Source organism: Uloborus diversus, chromosome 8, assembly GCF_026930045.1.
Source record: "Uloborus diversus isolate 005 chromosome 8, Udiv.v.3.1, whole genome shotgun sequence".
NCBI classification, from domain to species: domain Eukaryota; kingdom Metazoa; phylum Arthropoda; class Arachnida; order Araneae; family Uloboridae; genus Uloborus; species Uloborus diversus.
Window position 1 is genome coordinate 54,786,238 of NC_072738.1, and position 23,942 is coordinate 54,810,179.

General features: G+C 33.5%; 1 protein-coding gene across 1 annotated transcript in view; it reads right to left on the minus strand.

The window, feature by feature from the left end:
- LOC129227418 (uncharacterized) overlaps positions 1-23,599 on the minus strand; it is a 32,866-nt gene extending 9,267 nt beyond the window's left edge. Inside the window, exons 1-3 of the mRNA XM_054861972.1 lie at positions 23,313-23,599; positions 18,118-18,400; positions 13,573-13,669 (exon numbers count right to left, since the gene is read on the minus strand). Of these exons, the coding sequence (XP_054717947.1) occupies positions 13,573-13,669; positions 18,118-18,396 (376 nt within the window). The 5' untranslated portion in view covers positions 18,397-18,400; positions 23,313-23,599. The remainder of the gene's footprint in view (positions 1-13,572; positions 13,670-18,117; positions 18,401-23,312) is intronic.
- Between the last annotated feature and the right edge of the window lie 343 nt (positions 23,600-23,942).

Below are 23,942 nucleotides of genomic sequence, written 5' to 3' on the forward strand. Positions count from 1 at the left end.
GGCGCAATAGGGGGTGGTGGGAATGATGGAAAAAATTATTCTGCTCGATAGCAGGCGACTGTGAACCCCTCTCTCTCCCATAACCACAACCTTACGCTGACTTTAATATTAAACCTCCCGTACCAGTAACAAAAGAACTGGATAAAAAACAGAAGCATATTGTTATAGGGTATTAGCTGTTTTATTTGATTGATCTCTGTCGCTAATCCTTTCTGCAGTTATTGTAATCGGATTAGAAGTTTTCCCAAGCGAGCGTTTTGGTCGCTGGCAGCTGCAGACGATTCATTTCATCTACCACATACAAGAGTAACCACGCGTTTATTTTTCGATGGATGCAAACTCCAATACAAGTGCAAAGTAAAATATACGAAATTTCATAAAATAAAAATGAAATTCAATAACTTCAAGCAAATAAAACTTAGTGATTTTTTTCAAGTGAGCGTTTTAATCGCTGGCAGCTGCAGAAGATTCATTTCATCTACAATACACAAGAGTTACCACGCACTTATTTTTCAATAAATACAAACTCTAAAATAAAGGCAAAGTAATGTCTGCAAAATTTCATAAAATAAAAATTAAATTTAATGATACATAACTTCAATCAAATAAACAGACGTATTTTGTTACTTTCACGCGGTCGATTTAAATAATTATAGAAGCTAACAAATTGTCGGGTTAGTTCTTCAAGTGATGAATTTATACAATCCATTCAGTACTTTTTTTTTTCTTTCAAACTTTTATTGGCTTCTATTTTTCTTTCATAAAGCTTCACCGAATGCTCAGACTTTGGCTGTGCTTCAAAAACATCAATGCATGCAAATTAAATGCAACAAAATAAATGTTTAAATAAAGTAAAATCATTGCGAAACGTCTCTTCAGAAAACAAATTTTCTAGTGCTTAGCATTTTTTTTTTTTTTTTCACTTTTCTTGATTAATTTGAATAACCTTTTCGGTTTATTAATGTCGGTGAAATGCTTTCAACAATTTTTGAAAATTTGTTCATTTAAACTTGTTTAATATTCTCTTACTCTCCTTAAACATTCAAAACTGCTTGGGAAACAGACGTTGAAACAAGCAAATCAGTAATTAAAAACAAGTAAGTATAAAACAGCTGGCTCCTCGTTATGTATTCGCGGAATGGAAGGCTTAGATTTGTCATCTGTTTTCCCACGGAGCAGGAGACAAAAACAACGGGGGGTTGGTGACGTCAGAAGTCACCCCTCCATCACTGGCGCGAAAGCGGCGAACCATGCATATAAACAAATGATGGTCACGATTCGTTTCCAAGCTGTTTAGCCTCGAGGAAAACATAAATTGGCGAAAAGGAATAATTAAGGACCCTCAATGTAACAGTAATGAAAATAAATGCTAGTTTGGCGAAGGATTAAAAGAGTACGCACGCGATGCAACGAAGTAAGAAAAATGTCGATTTGGCTCGGTTTTGACATAAAATCGCCAATCAATTCATTTTCGTACCAATGAATTGGAACGAAATGCAGTAGATTTACGTTGGTTAAAGTTTGATCCAGCTTTCAATTTTGAAGAGGATCATTCTTAAAATGCCACTTAAATAGAAAAGCTCTGTAATATTCGGGAACAAGTAGGGAATCTGGACTGGCAGTCTCTAAATTTCTGGATATTATAAGTTTCCAAAATACAAAGTTACGCGATCTTAAGTCACGTTGGGGAGTCTTGACCCCTATGATTTGTCTCCTGAATCCTTGCATTGATTGTAATCTTTGACATTACCATGTCATCCAAATATATGATACATATGCCAAAAGCTGAGCGTTAGAACAATGGACCAAACCAATGAAAAAGATCAAAAGAAAAAGTTTTTGAATTTGGTACAAGGAATTGGAAGCACTAACTTATTATTTTATTACACAATGCAACAATCTTCATAACTTTTTAATGCTTCATAGTTTTTCTCTTGTTTTCTTGTAACGGCAAATAATTTATTGATGTGATCTACGCTTATTACGGGGCTCTTTGTTTTTAGTTTGTTAATACCTATGTGCAATTATTTTACATCCCTAAGATTTAAAATCGTTAACGGCAAAAAATATTCAAGATTACATCTAACTTTCATTTGGAGCAACAGATTGTACGAAATCTGAGTTCTGACATATGCAAAAATATACTTCAATGGAATTATGAAAACAATAACTTCAATCAAAAATCAATACAACTTCCTATTACGGATCCAATTAGTGCATACGTTTTGATGTGTAATTTTGATTTTGAGTTGTTTAGTTGCACAATACTGTGATAAATTGCACAATTATATATTTTTCTTTCTTTCCGAATCATATCTTTCATATTTATTGCAATGAATCGTATCACACAATACTCTTAGCGTAGCAATAATTTATTTTTTTCCGCCAACAAGTATGATAAAGTCGCCAAACTGTTCCATATATTTCCTCATCAATTAGTATTGCGACAGTCTACAAAGTCATCCACCTGATTATAAAGAAAAAAAAAAGCAATAGGTACAAACACAAAAACCCTTCATAAAAATCAGGTTTAACGAGCGATAAATTAACATCGGAAGCGTGAGAAATTTCTTCCACTGTGGTCATCAGAAGCAGCTGCATTGGGACAATGCTGGTTTATCCGACGATAATTACTAATAAGGGGGGCAATCGCCAAGAAGCGGAGAGAGGGAGAGAAACTCCGCTAAATATTAACTGGAACTGTAACCGCTCGCGTGAGACGTCGCAAGAAGATGGCGGCTAATGATGTTCGATTGGATTAAAAAATAGTATTCGAGGAAGTATTAGGATTCTTTAGTTTGTTTTGAAGTCAATGAACCGACGTCTGTGAAATTCAAGAAATAAAACTGGAAACGTCTCAGTTTTGCAGACGACCTTCAAATTATTATTCAGATGGTATGTAATTAATGTCACCCAAGTATGCAAAAATACTATTTATGAATTCGAGGTTAAGTTAGTTTTTTTGAATATCTTATAGATCTAAAAGATAGATAATGTTTTGTCTTACTACATAAGTGGCCATTAAAAATTGTGCCAATAGTAGTATCAAGCAATTTAAGAAAGCGTTAAAGGTGTTTCACATAAATGAAAAAAAAAATGTTGCAAAAGCACTAAAAATTGTTTTCGATCATTGGTCAAACTGTTATTCAGTGAAAAATTCATAAAAAGTATCAAGTAACATTTGGCCGGTAAAAATATATGCTACAACTACAGGTTTTAATCAGTTAAAGAATCTTTTCAATGACCAACCTTTTCAAATGAAATTTAAAGTTTCCATTCCACACGAAGGAGGTTTAGGAATAAATATATCAACTAAGATGGATAAAATATCTCAACTTAACCATAGAACACCTTTGGCTGTCAAAGTATCTCCTATAAAATCCAATATTCAAATTTGATTATACACTTATATCCAGATGGATCATTACAGAAAGAATGAACTCTTCCCTTTTAACTTTAGATATTATTCTTAGCTAACGAAATATCAATTTTGAGAATTAGTTGGTTAAAAGTTTTGAGTAAAGTATCTTTTAGAACCATGAATGTCTTCAACAGTCTGAAATTTTAGACGGTTATAACCAAAAGCTAAGCTTTCATTTATCTTACAGAAACTTAAGCAAAGTTATTTAATTCTCTAAAAATCATTTCCCGAAAAGCCACCCAAGTGGACAACTGTAATGATTAGCATTTTACATCAAACTTCAGCCCATACTAACAATCTGTTTCAACTATTATCAGACTGCAATGTCCCTAATGGAAAAAAACTGTAATTACAAATTTTCTAAACAACCGCACTTAACAATGCATGACACACAGTATCCTGCAGAGCGCACAGACCACACATTTCAACATAAAATAACAATAACTGAAAAAAAAAAAATAATAAAAGGAATCTTGTCTACAGTGTTTCAAAGATCACAGAAATGGAAATAGAGAAACAAAGACAAGGGTGTGGTAGTTTTTTTTTTTTTCTTTTAACAACCAACCTACGCGTAGAAATTAAAGTTCTCAACGGCAGATAGGGTTTCCTATTTGCCCAACTCCACTGGTGGTCTCAGGTGAGGTTGACTAATTGGTATGTCCTCGGGAAAATGAGTATACATTACTAGATGTAAGAATCTGAGAACATACGGACGAAATTACCATCGTAATTCAGGCTGTGTTCTTTCAAATGCCTAAATAACTTTTTGATGTTTACATCTTTTTTGCTTGTGAAAGTTGCCAGTGGTTATTTTAAATCGTACCCCGTGTCACTTTATTAAAACGAAAGAACATTACTGTTCAAAAGAAAAAAATATTTTAAAAGGCACAACGAACCTATTTCTAGCTTTAAACAATATCCCAAAAGGAAAAAAAGAAAAAAACACTACTGCTCTTGGAAAAGCTTACACTTGACTTGAATTTTGTATGTTTAAAACAACCGTTCACCTGTGAAAGCGATAAGTCTACGAAACCTTCAATTTTAAAATCTGATAAAGATGGTTTCCATTACAATAGCACAGGGCACGCAAGATTCAATTTCCACCAAAGTGTCATAAACGTTCCTATACCTATCAAAAGCTTCATCAACAAAATTTTTGCATATTTCACGGCGTTCATGTTCCGATTTCGAGTGAAAATTATAAGCGAATATTAAAGTCATAATACTGCACTGACAATTCCGTTTCCTTTGAAAAAAAAAAAGAAAAAGAAAGGAAGAAAGAAAGAGGAGTAAAAGATGTATTATGTTATATTTATGTCTAAAATGCTTCAAAATGAAATGAGACCTTTTTAAAACAAGTTATTTTATGAGATAAAAGAAATTATAGCCCGTCAATTAGCCAATGAACAGTATATTTAACTTATGTACATGACTTGGTAGATCTTTTCAAATCTTTGCTGTTAATGTTACAGTTCAGTCATACTCTCAAATTAACACGTTATTTACGAGAAGCAGCATTTTTCTTGAAAAAAGCACCAAGAAACCATGCATGAGTTGGTTTTTTCCTTTACTTTTATCAAAACGATTTGAACAAAATATGTGCTAATCTGCTGAAGTTCTAGCTTGTTAATGTTGATCCTGGGACATTTAAAGTTGATTTTAAACAAAAATCATTTCCAGTGGGAAATGGAAATCTAACAAAGAATTCAATGATCTTAAGTCAACTGAAACAATATTTAAAAAAAAATTAGTTTGAATTTTGACATCTTGAATTCAAATTATGTTTTTTCGCAATCACGAGTGTGTGTTTGTGTTTGTGTGCAGGCATAAGTGTGTGGGTAGTTGTGTGTATGAATGTGTATGGGGGGGGGTATGTGTATGTGTGTGTAGGCGTATGTGTTTGTGTCTGTGTGCAGGCATATGTGTCTGTGTGCAGGCATATGTGTTTGTGTCTATGTGCAGGCATGAATGTGTGGGTAGTTGTGTGTATGTGTGTTTATGTTTTTGTGTGTATGTGTAAATGTCTGTATGTATGCGTGTGTGTATGTGTGTGTGTGTTTGTGTGTGTGTAGTTGTGTACGTATGCGCGCGTGTGTGTAGGACATGGATGCAACCTGGAGACGGCTTTCGCTATAGGAGCAGCATCGTGAGGAGGCGGTCGACGGTAATGGTGCGGAGTGTGGCGGTGGGAAAATAAAATGATAGGACGCCAAAAACAGTCAAGTGAGAACAATAAGCAATCGTGATTGCTCAATAACAGCCCTGAACATTAAGAAAAAGAGAAACAATACCTTTAAAAATATTCAAATAATACTCTAAAATACAGTGGAAAGTGTCATATAAGTTGACTATGTATTCGAAAAAGAAATTATAAATTACAATTACATAGCTAACATCACCAGAGTAACAAAGACTATTATAACAGGATTACAAAGCATTAGGTTGGGGTACAATTGGGGTACATACTAACAGGTGTGCGTGCGCTTATGGGGCAGAAAAAAATCGATACTTGCAACTGATTGATTTACACGCCGACCCCCTTTTCAAAAAAACGCTACCTGTCAACGTGAGAGAGCCGGGTGCGTGGACCACCCCTGATAGAAGGATTCACGATTCCGAATCGTCACGGTTCATTTTTTTTCCACTATTTTTTCCATGGGTAATGTGAGAAGAGAAAGAAAATGCTCTGGGGTGATTTGTAATTTCTTTTGAAAGATTTCCTAGCGATGAGTTTAAAGGACCACCTAAGTAAAGAACATTTTGACGCGTACATTGGAGAAGTTTTCCATAGAAAAACAACTTACAAGATCACACCTAATAAGGAAATGAATTTTCTAAAAGCTGAAGATTTAGAATAGTACTTATATTTTTAGGAGGGTGGAAATTCTCAAGTTGCCGAATGGAACTACAAATTTTGCCAAACGATAATTTTCCCGAATGATGATGATTTTTCCGAATCGTCAGACAAAACTTGGCGATCAAGGAAATTTTTGGAAGGTCAACAGTGACCTCCCATCGGGGCGCCCCTGAAAGCCTCATCTAGACCTGATCATGGCTCAACCTGAACCATTAAAATTGGTTTATCCATAGTTGACCATTACTATGTTTCGAATTTATGTCATACTGCTACTGAACGTTTTCATGTCAACTCATTTAAGTAACTTTTCTTTTAACATTGAAAAAAGCTGACAAAATGTACTTCATAACTCCAAATCGGTATAACGGAATGTTAAGTTTATGTTAAGTCATATTTTCTCAAAGTAGTATAACTAGAAGTGAATCATGTACCATGCTCATGCAAGACAAGAGAAGGTTCGAATCCATATCATCATTTCTACAAATTGAGTTTACGTTGAAGAGATTGTGGAAATTAGAATATTGGAAGTCTAAAATGACTTTCAAATAAGGGAAAAAAATGTAGAGTGTAGAGGGTTAAGCGTTTTAAGCAAGTAAACTCGGAAATAAAAGAAACAGAATAAATCATCTAACCAATTTATGTCACAGCGATAACTGCTTGAGTGGATTCCGTTTCAAAAATGACCCAAAATGTTTTCAAATGACAATACCTCGACGATATTCCATTCAGCAAAAAAGAAAAGCATTGCATAATTTCTCAAAAGCAAATAACATGTCAACAATAGAATCCTGATAGCCCTTGTCAAGATATTTCCAACCACGCTCGATAACGCCCTTTGCCATTAATCGAAAAGCGTAAAGATAAGCAATGAAAAATATAGTTATACACAATTTGTGACTTATCGTAGATGGGACGCTATGGTACACCACAATTTCAAGTAACAGTACATAAACACACAATGCCCCTCTCCCCGCGATTTGACAAAAACGTGTCTCCACACGTCCACCAAGACCAATGATTCGCAGCTGCCCGCTAAATATAATCCTAACAAACAGGCAAAGAAACACTTTATAGTTTAAAAAGAAACAACCTTTTTCCACTGGAAGCTTTTATGTTGGAAATCGTCACACCTGGCTGTATCGTTTGAAAGTGACCTCTGAAAGAAACTTTCCTCCATACAATCAGCCCCCCCCCCCCCATCAGAAAGCCCGGGGAACTTGAGAATGGTAGTTGATGGATTTCGAAGTTGATACAACACCAGGAGATCTCCCCCCACATTGCGCTATTAAATGGTTAATCTCGTTTCTCGTGTTAAACCACTTACCTGGCTGGCAGCAACCTTCTTACTCCCTCCCCTCCCACCTCAATGCCCTCTATTGACAATTTACCGCAGTTGTGGACCTTTTTAGGTGGGTTTACTGAAAGAAAATTGATCTGGAGACCAGCAATAAATAAAGCGTAAAGTCGATTGGCTTACAAGTACCACGTGATCATGTGTGCAACTTTTTCCAAATGTAAACAGTTACTTAGGCTTTCATGCACCTGTGCACGGTAGATTTGGGCATGCACTCAATTTGTAAGATTTCCCAAAAGCGAACGAAATTCAAGTACTCTCAGGAAACCATTATTATTGAGCCTGATTTTTAATAGAAGATTTTCCCATTCAGGATTTGATCTTTTGATGTAAATAAAATTTAATAAACATAATAAAAAGCACTATGGTTTTGACCATACGGATACAACAGAATTTCATTCCGTACGCCAGTTACTGTGATACCTGAATGGAAATTTTAAATGTGCCTAGAATGGAATTAGGTTTAACATAAGACCTTTTTTAGGTTTTATTACTTTATCTTTTTTTAATGAGAAAAAAGTACAAACATGCTCGGAAATGCAATGCTTACAGATGAAAAACTTAACCATTTAATTAAAGCAAATCTTTTTTTAAATTACATATTTCAAAAACAAGTTACATCAAATGATTTTTGCCTGTAACACAGAAAGATAGATTATAATAAGTCGAAAAACATGATTTCATTTAAAAAGAAACGTAATGTTTTACTTTCCCAATTATTTTTTATGAGAAACTAATCATAAGCTCACCTAATAATATAATTGTTCACTCAGCTTTTCAAAAATATAAAATATTTATGAAGGGAAAATGTTATTACTTTAATAACAAATTTGAGATCACAGGTTTCAGAAGTCATGAAACGGCTCCAGTATGCGACTCTCAAGTGCTATTACATGAATCCAGGCAATAAAACACTTAGCGTAAACTTGATTTACAACGGGACATGCAAATTTGCAATTATTCGTAATCAACCTCAACCACTTATGCTGGTACAGCATGAAATTAAAAATTTTCTTTACAGGTGTGGTACGGTTTCTAAGCCACCGCCTCAACACCAATTACAATGGCAGGCCATGGAATGAAAGGACCTCACAAAGATTCATATTGATTTTTTACGGATTTCCTTAACGTATCTTGTTCATAATCGCCAAAACTTTATCACGGGTACTCGGGCCAACAAGCAGGAAATTAGATCGCCAACATGTGGTTTTCCATCTTCTGAATGGGTGGTCAGAATCTTGTGCCTCGCGCCACTTACCATTGAGACATCACCCGATGGACAGATCAATCAACAACGATTAATCGATATATGGGCAATTTAAAAGGCTCAACCAGGTAGGTTTCAAACGCATCTTCTTCTTCTGTCTTTATCATCATCGAGAAAGGGTGGAGTTAGATATCCGCTTGTGGATATTAGCTTCATCCACTTTGGTTGGGTCCTCGAGGTTGGGCGAGGCGTCTACAAAGACCAATGAAGAAATTCTATGCTTAATCAATTAAAAATATCCCTCTCCTTCCCACTGATTGATGTGTCAGATTGATGGACTGGGCATGCGCGATTGTCGCGCCCTCACTGGGTGTGAACTTTAATGAATATTTAGTGGTGCCACTCAAAATTCGCTTCATAAACTAACAAATGTGACAGCTAGACTTAATAATAACAACCATTATCGTATTAGAAATCATTCAAAACTTGGCACACGAATTATATTATTGAACAATGATAATAAATAATTTCAGATAGGTTTTCCGATCAATCCTTCGATATAATTTTCAGTGCGAATGTAAAAATTTCGTTTTATTTTATTATCGAAAATTTTATGAAAATGAACGAATTTTTTGTAACATCATATATTTACGCAATATTGCATAATCGGGAACTAGTTCAATCTTTATCTACATTTTTATTCCTTACCGTTCACTTGAGTCATTTTTATAACAAGTTGTAAAGCGTCAATAACTTCCGTAAAAAAAATTTGAGCTGATTTGAAATTGTGTAGTTAACTGAAAATTTATGCAAAAATCATAATTTAAACATTTTCACTAGTCATGACTCATAACATTAGTTTAAGAGTAGAAGCGGAGTTAATCATCTGAAAGCTACTCACGACAAAACCTTGTTATAATATTGCTCCCTACAAGATATCAACCGTATCATTAGCTTCGATGAGGATCCCCTTACCACCACTGATCTCACAAATATTGCAACAACTGGCATTTAAAAAGAAGAGTTACGGATAAAACAGAATCCTTTCTCGTGTTATGATCAAGCTAAGTTTTTTGTTTCGTCTTAATGTACTTTTAAGGAATCAAAACTTAAACTTATAAGACAATTCTTCGTCAAAAATACAGGGTTATTGAAAATAATATTTATTCTAATTTGAGATTAAGTCTTATGGCTGAAGATAATCGAATCGACTGCTTAATTTTCAAATCAATCATAACAACTAGTTTAAGAAAATACCCAGAGAGTACCGACGAAGAGAACTAACAATGTTATGGTATAAAGTTGAAAATTATTGATTGTATTGTAGTTAATTGATGTTATGATCTGAATTATGATCATTCTATATTACTACTTTAATGTTTTGAAGATTATTATGATATGATTTTAACTGCAAACTATCTCTGATTTTCGTTTTTATTTTAGCTTCTTTCTTGTTATAGTGGTAGGAGTTAGTCAGGCTGTAGTTACTAGGAAGCATTATTTTGTTTACCCAGGTTGTAATTTCTAGGAGTCATTGGTGATAAGGAAATAAATTGGTTAATTATGATTTTTTTTTTTTTTGATATACAGTCGTGTCCGTTTATAGCGAAGTCGAAATTTCGCAGTAGCCATAATTTGCTTTTTAAAAGTTAAATCTTCAAAATAAAATTTGAAAGGGAACTGACGCTATTACGTTTCATCTTAAACTGTCACTAAGCTACTAACTACCGCGACTGTATAAACTATTAAATGTAATATCTCTTCTCAAAATTTAAAAAAATAAATAAATAAATAAATAAATGATGGAATCTTGCATGTTGGATTAAGTATAAAATATTGAATATTGATTGATCAATGATCTTCCTTTTTTTTTCTCCTTCAGACATCAATCAGTTCCATCACTTTCCCAAGTGTAGCACTTAGCTAATTCAATCCCAGCCGCAGAATCTAACCATACCTCACAGGTGGCACCTGTAAAGAGCTCTCAACGCGTTTTTGTTCATATCGCCGGCAGCTTGCGCAACGTCGCCATTTGGCACAAGTAGCTTCGCAAATCGCTCATTTACACAAAACGCGTCCAGGTGTTGGCTAAGCTACCTGCCAGCCTTTCCTCCGTCCCATCTGCTAGCCGGACTGGGGAATTTTTCTCACGGCCTTCTCGGCTATGCATCGAAGCACCTGAAATACCTGCAGGGGTTGCCGGAGATAAGGAGAAAAAAACCTAAGTAGGCGAGTTTAATGCTTTGCTTGGCTTCGAGACATTTGGCGACTAGCTAGTTGAAAATACGCTAAATGCTTTGCTAATCAAATGAAAAATAAAGAAAGAAATGAAAAGGGAAAAAAAGGACTTACATTTTTCACACACAAAAAATTTCTGGAGTTTGGCTGTATATTTGAGTACATTAACAAGAAATTTTCACGACAATTTACAAGAATTTTCGTGCTCAACGTTTTTTGAGCCCAGAAAATATTTAGTGCTCAACATTTTTTGAGCCCAGAAAATATTTAGTGCTCAACATTTTTTGGTCCAGAAAACATTTTGTGCTCAACATTTTTATTCCCCGAAAACATTTAATGGTCAACATTTTTAGACCCAGAAAATATTTTAGTTTAATAACTTTTTTTTACTATTATTTTTTAACTTAGTTCAAAATTTGCTACACGTTTTGCTACTGCAAAAAAGAAATTAAAAGAAACAAAGAAATTACAGAAAAAAAAAGAGGACTAACAGGATGTTTTCTTGGAGCTAGAAAGTTTAGGACTGAGGAAATACTTTTGATTTAATAAAATAATTTTAAAAGAAAATATTGCATCACCAACGCGACAAAAACGGAAGATTTTAATTTAACCATAGAAGAATTTCATTTATTCAATCACGTTAAAAACCGAAAATATTTTGATTTAAGGAAGAATTTCTGGATTGCATAATGTTGTGGTGACGGGAGTTTATTAATTTAGCAAATAGAATATTTTTTACGGATTTCGTTTTGTTAGAAGCTAGAGAGCAGGGTAAGGGAGAAATAGGTTCATGTATTTTCCTGTTTCGATTTCAGTTTTGATGCATATAAGAACACGGGAATGCTTTTTTATTGGGTACATAAATGTCATTTCTTATTCTTTAAAATACTCTCATCAGAAAAATACACTCTGGTGGGACGAATGTGTATTTTATTTGAATGTTTCTTTTAAAAATTAAAAAAAAAAAATGAAAAAGAAAATGTTACTTTTAACTGCGCTTTGTGCTAGCATATGTCTTTCAATTAAATAAATGAAAATGAAAAAAATTGAAATAATATTAATTGCTTAAAATAATCTTTCTCAAGTCGTCGCCAAGGAAAAGCGAAACGCAGCCAATTACAGTTCCCACCTGACGAGATAAGTAGCCCACGTTATGGATCGATCGAAACTATGGTATGTACACCTGGCGCAAAATTGGGGGAACATTACAGTAGGCAATGCCAGGGGGCCGGTAAGAAAACTTCTAAAAAGGGGGAATAGAAGACTGACGCCTTCATCAAACCCTTGTGACGACCCCCTTTTTGTGCGGTAGGTAAACTCCAAGCGGCAGTATATACAAGAACTTCTTTCTATTCTTCAGCAATGAACATATTGAAGAGTTTAAAAGATCAGTCCTTTTAAGCATCGTTAACACCTGCTCTTGGAATTCTTTCACCCACATCTCAGTTTTTTCTGCAGAAGAGGTGCAAACCGAGAAGAGGGGTGGAAAGGGGATGGATGCCTGAAGAGAAAGTCAGGAGAAGAAATGTAGATGGAATTCGGGGAAGACTTTTTGTTGATCGTTCTTTTTTCTTTTTTTTTTTTTGAAAAAAAAAGTGCCATTTGCATAGTTTTTTATTTCCTGGATTGCCGAGTTTTGTTACTATACTTTACTAACAGTCGGTCTATATGGGTCGCGGGGTTGCATCTGCTTCTATTGGAACTCCATAGGGGGTGGCATTTTAAGTTGCATTGTAAATGTAATTTCCTTTTAGATAATATTAATATTGCGAAATAACTTTTGAAATTTGACATAACTCTATGAAGATATAGACATCTATTTAATTTCATCTTAAGTATTTCTTTTTCTGTGTGTTGTGAAACATTTCCAAGAACGAAATTTACGTTAAAGGGCCACCAAATTTGGATCGTGTAAAAAAGAATAGTTGAGTTACTTCTTCATTAAAAAAAAAAACGCTTTTGGAAGATAATTCAGAGTTAATTTATCATATTATTAATTCACACCGCCGAAAAAAAAAAGATTTGCTTGCTTTGGTAATAAGAAATTTAAAGGAATGAAGATATGAAGATGTAAAACACATACTAAGTTTATTTACTAGAAAAAAGATTATATATATCGCACTAAGATAAGCGTTATTTCACGTCCGATTATTACGTAAATTTAGAAAACGAATTGAAAAGATTAATTTAAATAGTGAGAGAACCAAATGGACATAAGTAGGCATTCTAAAGTTTTTCCAATTCATGCTGAATAGCAGCTTCTACCAGAACTATTTGTACCAGATCTTGTTTGAAAACAGAAAAGTTTCTCCTAATTTTCTTCTATTCTCCTAATTTTTAATTTTCTCACATACATCCCTTTGCTGCTATGTACTTCAATTTTCATCATAAATAACGTAAGAAATTACGCAGCTTTGAAAAACAAGTATTTTTGCGTAATTTATGATGGGAGAAAAATCCTCGTGGCTTTTTTAAGGAAATAAGTTGAAACATACCTCGTAAACAGTTAGGCAGTCCTTTTGTTCTCAACCTAGTCAACAAAGCTCCGTGTAAGTAGTCGATGTATCTGATGGCTTCTTCAATAACGGTTACCTGTAAGAAATGAAGAAAGTTAAAATTGTACCGAGTTTTTGCGCATTCTTCTGACTTGTGCAAAGATTTCTGTGACCCTGAAGTGTTTAATCTCAAAGACTAATCAAATTTCAACAAACTAGTTTTATTGGACAATTTTCATTGGGTAAATTCATTTGTACGATCAATATAACCTAGGCAGAGTTCAGAGTTTTTCTTTTTTTTCCCCATAATATTTCAAGTGAATTGCCGGTATTAAAGATTTTTAGAGTTTTAAGCGAAGAGAAAAACCTGACACTTTTAATATCATTTGCACAAGTTGCACTACGACCAGTTATGGTTAAATCAAAATGCAAAATAACTTTTACTGAGCAAGTTGAGCTTCAATAAAACACTGCAATAAAGCCTTCAAATTATAAAAGGTTATGAAACTTAAAAATAGTTTTAAGACAAACCTAGAAAGGTGTAAATAGAAACTAAACAGTTGCTGGATTTGATTTTTGTTTCATAGAACGTTTTCGTTCCAATCGTCATGTTATGATTAAATCGTTTTAAGCGTAGGTAGAAAAAATAATCAGACTATAATGGCTTAAACACGACTCATACGCCTAAATGACTTAATCAAGAATTTTAGATAGTAACAAATAGATAAAATATTTCTGATTGTTCCTTCAAAGAGAAACAACGTATCAAAACAACCTGACAAACAATTTCTTCAGACATTCTTAAGATCTTAAGATCTGGTCTAATATCTAGGACACGGTGATTCGGCAGCAATTTTGAAATAATTATTGAGCACTAGTAATTATCTTTTCTAATCTATCACGAACAATGGTAACATGAAGGTACCACTTCTTGCTCGATGTAAGAACTATCATTCGCGGTACCACTAAAGCTGCCATAAAAAGTCTGAATCGAATGAGATTTCATCAGCTGCAATCAGGAAAATAATATCATAATCATTGTTTTCCATTCAGTTGATTTTTCTTTTATGTATCATTAATGCAACAGGTTGGAAAAAAATAACGAATCAAAAAATCTTCCATCGGAGAACATTAGCGAGCAATTATTCCATGTAATGGCTTACTCTTCGTGATGACATGCCATTTAGATGAAGAAGATTAAGACATGCGCATAACGCAATCATCACGAGGTAATCAATAAGAACGTATTCTGTCTGTGCGTTTATTACTCTTTGATTACTTTTCGCTTAAGCAGCTAGCCTATAAAAGGTACCTAATATCTTCTTCAATAGGTATCAAAAGGGAATATAAAGGGTAACTAAGTGTTTCTGCTATAAAACTGATGCCGAAATCAACAATAACTCGAAACTTAATTGCCGGTTAATCGATGGGTCGGAATGCTATGTGGGGTTAATTGAATTCTTCGAGGTACATTGGGGTCGTATAAAGATCTGTCGAGTTACTTTCAGAGCCCGATCAAGCTGAATTGGTGCCCCAATCACAAGATAATCTGTACATTTTTTAAGTAGTTGTTTCCAAAAATAGGAAAACCGACATAGATGTACCCCATTTTGTTGCACCTTAAACTGATTCCCATCAAGGACCAGCAGAACCAAGCTTTAATAAGGCCCTGCTTACTTCATCCTGAATAAAGCTTCTGAGGAGAGTTAACTTATCAGACTGTTTTCGAAATTTATGCACTAAATTACACCACCAGTCTACTATAATTATCTTCAGTTTACCATTGATGAACGTAGTCATTGCTGTTAACGTCACATTTTGATAGTGTTAACGTGTTAACTAAGAGCAAGCATTTCCATTACTATGGAGTTACTTTATCGTATGATAACGCTCCCGATGAATTATTAAGAGTTATTTAATCAGATTGAAAAAAGAAAAGCAAATTAGACCAGCTGTGAACGATTATTATTTTCATTTCAACGTTGATGGACATACTAATTGTAGTTGATGTCACACTTTCCATGATTTTACCTAACAACAAGCATTTGTGGCATCAGCAAATGATGTTCATAACCAATAATATTCGCTTTCAGTTTATCGTAATTTTTTTAATTATTTTGTGTTGAAATAAATTGGGTTCGTGTTCAACACAGCTAAAACTTCAAAGAGGAATAAGCACGGCATGTTAGATAAAGGACAAAAGTAGCCACAAAATTCTACCATAGTGGGTTGCTGTCACAGTGCGCTAGTATTCTTCGATGTTTCAAGAGCAATATTAATTCAAAGTGCAGCAGAAACATTTAGAATAAAATCTTTGCATATTACTGTTGATTAAACAATGAAAAAAAATTTTTAGTTGCCATGGAATCAAAAACTTTACTTCTAATTTAGAAAAAAATGCTACCATATCTATGGTTAATTCATTTGATTTGAGGTGCTCATACTGTTAACGGGTGAAGAATAAAGCAAATAATGGTTATTTTAGCTAATAATATTGATAAAATTCATGAAATGAAACCAACTGATGATATCTATACAATTTCTCTATTTATTTAAAGCATTATATGGTTTGGTGTTCAAATTTTGATTAAAAATGAATCACAGAGAAAAGGAGCACTTCTGTTCAGCCTTAAAATTGTAGTATTATTTGAGGGACGCCAGATATATTCAAAGATAAACTGAATTTTAAGATTAAATAAATATTTTGACTTTTAAACGATGATTTAGCACTAAAATTTATTTTTCGAATTTTTAACCGAAAATGTTGCGTAGTGTGTTGAGTTTTTAAAAACACATGGTGAATCGTTAACATATTAGTTAAATCTTAATCATTTGTGGCTTTTAGTTTAATATATTAAAATATTTCTGTTGGCAAATAAAAAAATTAATAGAAGTAGATAAATATCATTACACTTTTGGGCTTGAAATTAATCAATTCATAAGCTATTAATAACAATGAGCTGATGCCTAAGAAATTACAAATTCGTAACAAATTTTTTATCACCATTGTAATCACACGAAATTTCCAACTTGCATAACCGGAAACCTACGGTCACCGTTCAGTAAACACCCCAACCACAGAACAATACTTCATAACTCAAGAGAATCAAATAAAAAAAATGAAACCCCCAACAAGATCTGACCCAATTGGAGTTACTAACTTAAGCCTCATTAAAGAATTCCACCATAGCAGATCCTCATTATCAGATAACACGTCACCTGAATAATAACAATGTTCTGACAACTCATTCTTTCGAGGGGGGTAGGTTTCCGAATGATTATTCGTCCCCTGGAGTCTCGAGGGGTGGCCTGAGGCTAACCACCTGCAGGTTTGCCTACGCAAAAACCTGGCGTCTCAAGATATTGTCTGGGCCTTCGAAATTGATTATATCCCCAGATTGGGGCACATTTGAGGTCTGCGATTGTCATATTGCGTGAAACTGCGAATGGATTTTGCTCTTTTTTTCATGCTTTCAAGTCATCTTATATATTGCGACTGCGTTTTGATGTGTCTGCCTTTTCTATTCTCTTAGAAATGCTATGCTTTTTTTTTCCTTTAGCTTCTTTTTTCTTTTTGGCAGATAAGAATGTTTTAAGAGATTGGTTCTTTGTTCCGTCAAAGATAACAAGGCCGCTTTCTATGTTTAAAAAATCGTCATACGAGAGAAACAATGAAGCCTCAAGATAAATAGAGATCAATTTGATTCCTATGTTATGTGAAAAATGCTCTTCGGGTATCAGGTTGATGTTTGCATGTGATAATTTTCTGTAGGGTTTTGTAATTCGGGTATTTATTTTCCCTTTTACAGCGGGGTTTGATGTAATAGGCTAAATCGATAACCTTCATCGCCAGTAACTATTACAACAGGTTGTAATATGTTTTGCTTTTTTATATACTTTAGAGGTACTTTGTGCAAGTGCAGAGGGCCATCATTTGTTATTTTTCCAACCGAATTGGCTATTGTCGTTATTTCTATACCATTTATGTTATATTTATCAATTTTAAATGATTTCTTTGTTTTGTATATTCGTAGGCTCATTTTAAATAGGAATTGACTTAAAATACAAATTCACTCACCAAACCTGCCTTAATACCTGCATTAACAGTAGATTAAATTTTTTGTTATGAGGAAAATGCGACACGTTTCTGCTTTGTTAAAATGTTAATGAATAAATCACGGACTTTAACAAAGGTTTATAATTTCCGTTTTTTTTCTTCAGATTTTTGCAGAAAAACCTCACATTGAATTTTTGATAAAATCACATACATTAATCAATTCCTTTGATTGTTAATTTAAATCTCAACAGCATTTCTTTTGACAGTTAGTTAAGTGACAGTTTCGGATTACATCATTTCTACTGAAACGAAATTCTGTGTGGCAAATTTGAATGGCTTGATTGGTCCTTAGCTTAAAGATTCCCAATATTCCCGAAGTGAAGCTGTTCCTATTCCCCTCCACAAATTTATCCCAATTTTTCTCCGAATACCCTCTAGAACTAACTTTTTTTTGCAAAAATACAGAAAAAAAATGCGTCTGAACTTACTTTGGACACGAGGGGCTTGGCGGCAATGCTCGGCACCATATTCCTCAGCCTTTGGTATTCCAAGCGGCGCACCTGTCGCCTTCTGCGCAGTTTCTCTTTGCGTTGTTTGAGGAGCATGGCTTCGTGTCTCCGACGAGAGGATGCGGAGATGTGGGAGATCCACTCCCGGGATGGGGACGGATGATTGCGCTCGACAAGGATTCCGCTCGTGTCCGAAGAGTCGGCCGCGTGGAGAGGGCTCTTCAAATCGATGGAAAATTCTGTTTCTGGCCTGTGCATGGTCCTAGATAAACAAAAAACAATATGTAATTCATGCAATGGGTGAATAGATTATTATCTGACAACAGCGGTTTTTCATTCTACGAGGTTAAGTGGCCAACAGCAGCCACCTCAACAACAGGCCTGTCATTCGGGCTGTCGGGGGGGGGGGGGGGAGGGGGTCGTTTGCATCCCCCGACTTTTGAAAAATATTTTTTTTACATATAAATGGGCGTGGTTTTTGTTGTTTTACAATGAAATTTGCATTGAGTATGTACCCTCATTGAGTACAATACCTCTGCCCCCTCCCTGGAAATATTAAATTCAAAATGACGGGTCTGCCCAAAAAGACTCCATAAAAGCCGACATCTTTAAGTTAAACAAATATTTAGAGCGTTACCTTTTTTTAAAGATCAATTTAAAATTTGTTTTTCTTCTTAAGAAAGAATTGATTTAACTTCTCTGTCTTCCAATTCTTGAATTTGTACCTAAAGTTAGACTAATGTAAGTCCAAAAATAGTGATTTTCAGTCATTACTGCATTGTGTGTAGAATCCTATACCGCACTATGTCATAACAACGGAATTCAACGAAAACATTTTTTTTACCATTAATTAGGCAATGTTATAAGAGCGTGAGTCCCAACCTTTGTTTGCACCAAACGTTTTTACGCCCTCCTGAAAAGTAGTGATAACGTGACTTACTTTAGCCTGGCTTTGAGGTTCAAAAATGTGAGGCTTTTTTTCTTTCTAACATTTTTGTTTTTTCTTTTTTGGCCATTCTAAAAATAGTTCAGTATACGTGAAATTGAGAAAGTGCAGAACGTATTTCAAAGTTTCTTCTCCTTTTTCTGTCCTTTTGCTGTTAATGCTTACTCTTCATTGAATCACCCTTGCGGTTAAGAACCCTAGGATATGTGAAAACTTCATTTACTTTAAATAGGGTACAAATTGCTTTTCAAATGTATTAATTATTCCTTATTACTTTCGATAGTTTGCTTCAATGCTAAGAAGTTTGAGCAAGATACTTGTTTTATGTTTCTTATACTACCTGTTTCTAATAATTACTTTTATTTTTTCCAATAGACTGGTGATTTCGTGAAATAGTGGGTCTGGACTTGATAAATCTATTTTATGTTCTCCTTTTATCGAAACTTTATAGTTGTCATCTTAAGTAATTAGCTTTAGTTATGCTTTCGAAATTTTTATGTGCGTACGACATTTTTACCAGCATTTGTTACATTTAACTCTCTTTGTATTTTTACTTTGATAGACGTTTTTCTTCAACTATTTTCTTCATAGTTTACTGTAATTGCTAACATGAACAGTAATTGGTATTATCGTTCCTAGACCGGTCATTTCAAATTGTTCCAGGTGTTAGAGGTGGGTAGGTGATTACTCAATGAAAATTTTATCAGGAAGCAATAAAAACCGCCCAACTATTACGCAGGAGAACCCACCCTCTCTCAGAGCAAGAACGCACCATCCCTAAATATCACAAAGATCCTCCCCCTAAACCGAGAGCCCCCCTTAAATAAGAAAAATGCCCCTCAAAACAACCCCCCTAAAAATTTTAATGGCTCAGTTTGCGCCATGCCCCCCCTCCTAGACGGGCACCCCTGTATTACATAAAACATAGTTTTTGAAAGCCAGGAGCAGGAATCAATTAATTGACGGGTCTGTTGTTTTCATTCCTCTTAGAAATAAGCAGAAGTCTGCACTTTTTGTTAGTCTATTATTATAATATAATTTGCCAGTTTTTTCTCACTAGCAAATCTTCTCGCTTTTTCACTTTTGCTGTTAATTTGGTTCGGTTAAAGTGACAAACACTACAAAATTATTGCGTTCAAGGTGGAACAGATGGTACATTTGCCTTCCTCAATTATACAAATGTTTAGTTTGCGGTTTCTTTGACATTTCCGCATTTTTGGCGCATCTCTCAAAACCATTCTTTTCCAAGAATTATTGCAAGGTATGAAGAAAGACAGTTTAGTTCTTAACGGTTTCATGTCGCTACTTTGAGGAACAGCTGTCACATTTGCAACGGTATTTCCCACTTGCCAACCACAATGAAAAATTTTGGAGCTTCACAAATAAGACATTAAAATGAAACATTTCTGCTTGTCTATGTCATAAGTGAATAAAAACTTTCAGCTTGAAAAATTCTAGCAGATAAGTTTAAATACCTTATAAATTCTAAAATTTCTGCCAAGTATAGCTTAATTCTAAATAACTTTAACTGTTCAGGTAATAATAAATCTTCCTCAATAGTTTTCATTCAGTTGTAAATGTTTCTAAAAAATTTCTTGAAATGAAATTTTTTGGCACGTTTATGTAGTTTGTGAAATAAAATTGCTCAGTTTGAAACATCTAGCATATAACTTTGAATCCATAAAGTATTCACCAACAGCGAAGTCCTGCAGAGTATTCATAAAATTACGTAAAAAAACCTTTAAAAAGTTATTCATATAAGAATAAATGTTTTGCGATAGTTTGACATTTAATTGTTGTTAAATGTTTCATATAGAAGCGTGCACTTCAAAAGTAAAACTTAAAACGTTTCTTAGTGGATCTCAAGCAGAAAATACCATGTGATGATTGTCAGGATCTCTCCTCCCCCTCCACTCACGCAAAATTCTGTGGCAATTAGTTTCGATATCAGATGTTACAAAAAATTTTTATACATTGAGTCACTGCCAAAAAAAAAGAGTTTGTTTTGATAGAAGTTTATAGTTATAAATATTTATCGAAGTACGTTAAACAAAGGTTTCAACCAACCTACGTCATTAATACTTCTAAGAACAATCATACATAAATATGCAAAAAGGTAAGTGTTTCAAACATTACTAAAGAAAATATTTCAAATAAACGATTGTTAAAAATGGAAGGTTTTTGCTTAAAAGATAATAAAGAACATGATTTGTGCATATCACATTTTAAAATCTCAAAAGTTAATTACACATTTACATTGTGTTTCAGTTTTACATTTTAATCCATTTTGGTGATTTCTGAACTTTGACGTTTACTATATTGCAGAGAAGGCGAAGGCTACACGTGTGTTTGAAATATTGGTTCAGAGTTTTTATTACGAAATTGTCTGTGTTTATTTTCCTAATTTATAAATAGAAACAAAGATAATATTTTGCAATTTTACATAGCACTGAGTGCTGCGGCTACTAATACATTTGATTGTTCTATAGGAAAAAGTTCTTAACACTAATGCATAAAATCTAGATAAATACAATAAAAAATAACTCATTTTCAAATTTCGTAACTATTTGTTTACATTTCTTTTTTCTTATTATAATGAAGTTTTGGCAATGTTGAAATTCTTTTAGATATATTTTCAGTAAATATATCGCAATAATACATTTTTGAAGATTATTTGAGCATGCATGATGCAAGAGATGTTCATGAGCAATCAGTTAGAGGGGCTGCTTCTTCTGGAGAGTGTTTTAAATGGTTTCCGAAGCGCAAAAATATGCAAAATTTTTAAATCAATTTTGTTGATGCAAAAAAAAAATGCCTGTACACCAAAGTGATTTGGTTGCGTTATTTATTTATTTATTTTTATAAATGAATTATAGATGCTAAAATTTTTGAGACTTTCCCTCCATCTGCTAAAAGAGGGGAAGGAAAGGAAAAAGAAAAAAATTCTGCGCACTTAAATGCATTAATATTGAACACATTAAAATTAAAACCGTATTTAATTGCTAAAACATATGTACTTGAGTACAAAGAGCAGCAAAATTATTTTCAACAATTCCATTTTACTTTAGATAAAAGCCAAGAATAAAGGTAAACAAAAAGTAAATAAAAATCTCCAAAACATGAATTGTTTATCAAATTTTAGGTGTTATTAGTTGTTTCTATGTGGTCACAATGTTTAAAACAAAAGCTAACAGATCCCACAATTGTAACTAACGTATCAAAAGCGTTTACCAATTTCATCAAAAAAAAAAGAAAAAAGAAAGAAAGAAATATTGCATCTACTCAAGAAACGATAAAATTGCTTTAAGTCTCAAAACATTTTTCTTACATTAGCAGATCAAGATGCATGCATTGTAACACTTTTATGTTAAATAAAATTTCTAGACAAGGAAATAAACAGTGTAAATTTTGAAATATTAAAAAAAAAAAATATTTTTTTTTAAATAAAAGATCTATTCACAACAGAAATGTACTTTAAATAGTGTTATTTAATCATACATTTGCACACTTTTTGCAGTCACCTGTTAAAATAGGATAGGTTATCTAATTCAGAAATTACAAGAATTTTATTCCCATAATGATAAAGCACTTTTTAACGTTGCAAAATACATAACAGCTGCAAAAATTACTGGAAAATAAATTGTGCAGCAAATGCAATCCAGATTATAGTATAACGTGATAATTGTTTAACAGGTGTTTTCATGACCCAACGTGACGAAACGACAACCTGCCTGTTTCGTTTTGAAGTTTGCATGCGAAACAGGTGGTTTTTGCTGCCAGCTACACGAACGCGTTTTTTTTTATTTTTTTTAATTTGTTTTTGATTTTGTATTTCATAAGTAAAATATTCAAGATGTTATTCTAAAAGGACCTTCTGTATGCCTATAATTTTGAACAAAATAATCATTTTCAGTGTTTTTAAAAAAGAAGATAATCCAGGTACTCTAGAAAAAATACCATATGTATTATTTTAAACATGAAATATTTATGAAAGCTACATTTTTGTAAACTATTTCTATGAAAGTTTAGTTTCCAACAATAAGAATATTTTAGCAAAATTGTTTGGGAATGAAATGATATACATAAAATAAATAACATTTGTACACGTCGAAATACAAATAAATCTGAAGAAGCTCAATAACACACTATTACGTAAATATTATTATTATGCTTATTAATAAAAAACAGTTTCATTTAAATAAAGAAAAAATAAAGTAATTAAACATACCTGGATATCTTAGGAGCAAGATATTGCAATATGTAGCAAAAGCAAAGTTCAATTTTATAAAAAGCAGTCTTTTAAAGTTGAATGACAAAATATATTCGTTTCTAAATGAAATCCAAGAGCACTCACAAACAGCAAATGCGATTTTTAGTCTTCGGTGCAGAAACCATGACGAATAATAAACAAGTTTTGTAATAAAATGTAAACTATATCGAGAGCTTTCTCCAACTGTGTTACACGATCGCTAGCGTTCGGAGAACTGATCAATAAATGTGCGGGATCTTTGACAAAACCACTTCGGATCGGAGAGGCTGGTTGCTATTTTCGTGCCTCTGTTGGCGATGATCGCATGAGCAGTTTATCGCCAAGCCGATTGAGAGCAGGAGAAAAGGATTTGATTTTTTTTTCCACTCAGGTGAAAAATAAAAGTACAAAGACAGTTTTATTTCTCTCCTTAATTTTTTTTTCTTTGCTATTTATTAAAAAAGTCTAAAAACTAAAAGTTGTTGAAATTGATCCAAATTGTTGATTTAAAGAATTGAACTTTTTTTCCCATCTCTAAAGTTTGACTAATTTTGCACAACAAGGTAGCAAGACTAAGAAGAACTAGATGGCTTGTAAATTTTTCCCTGG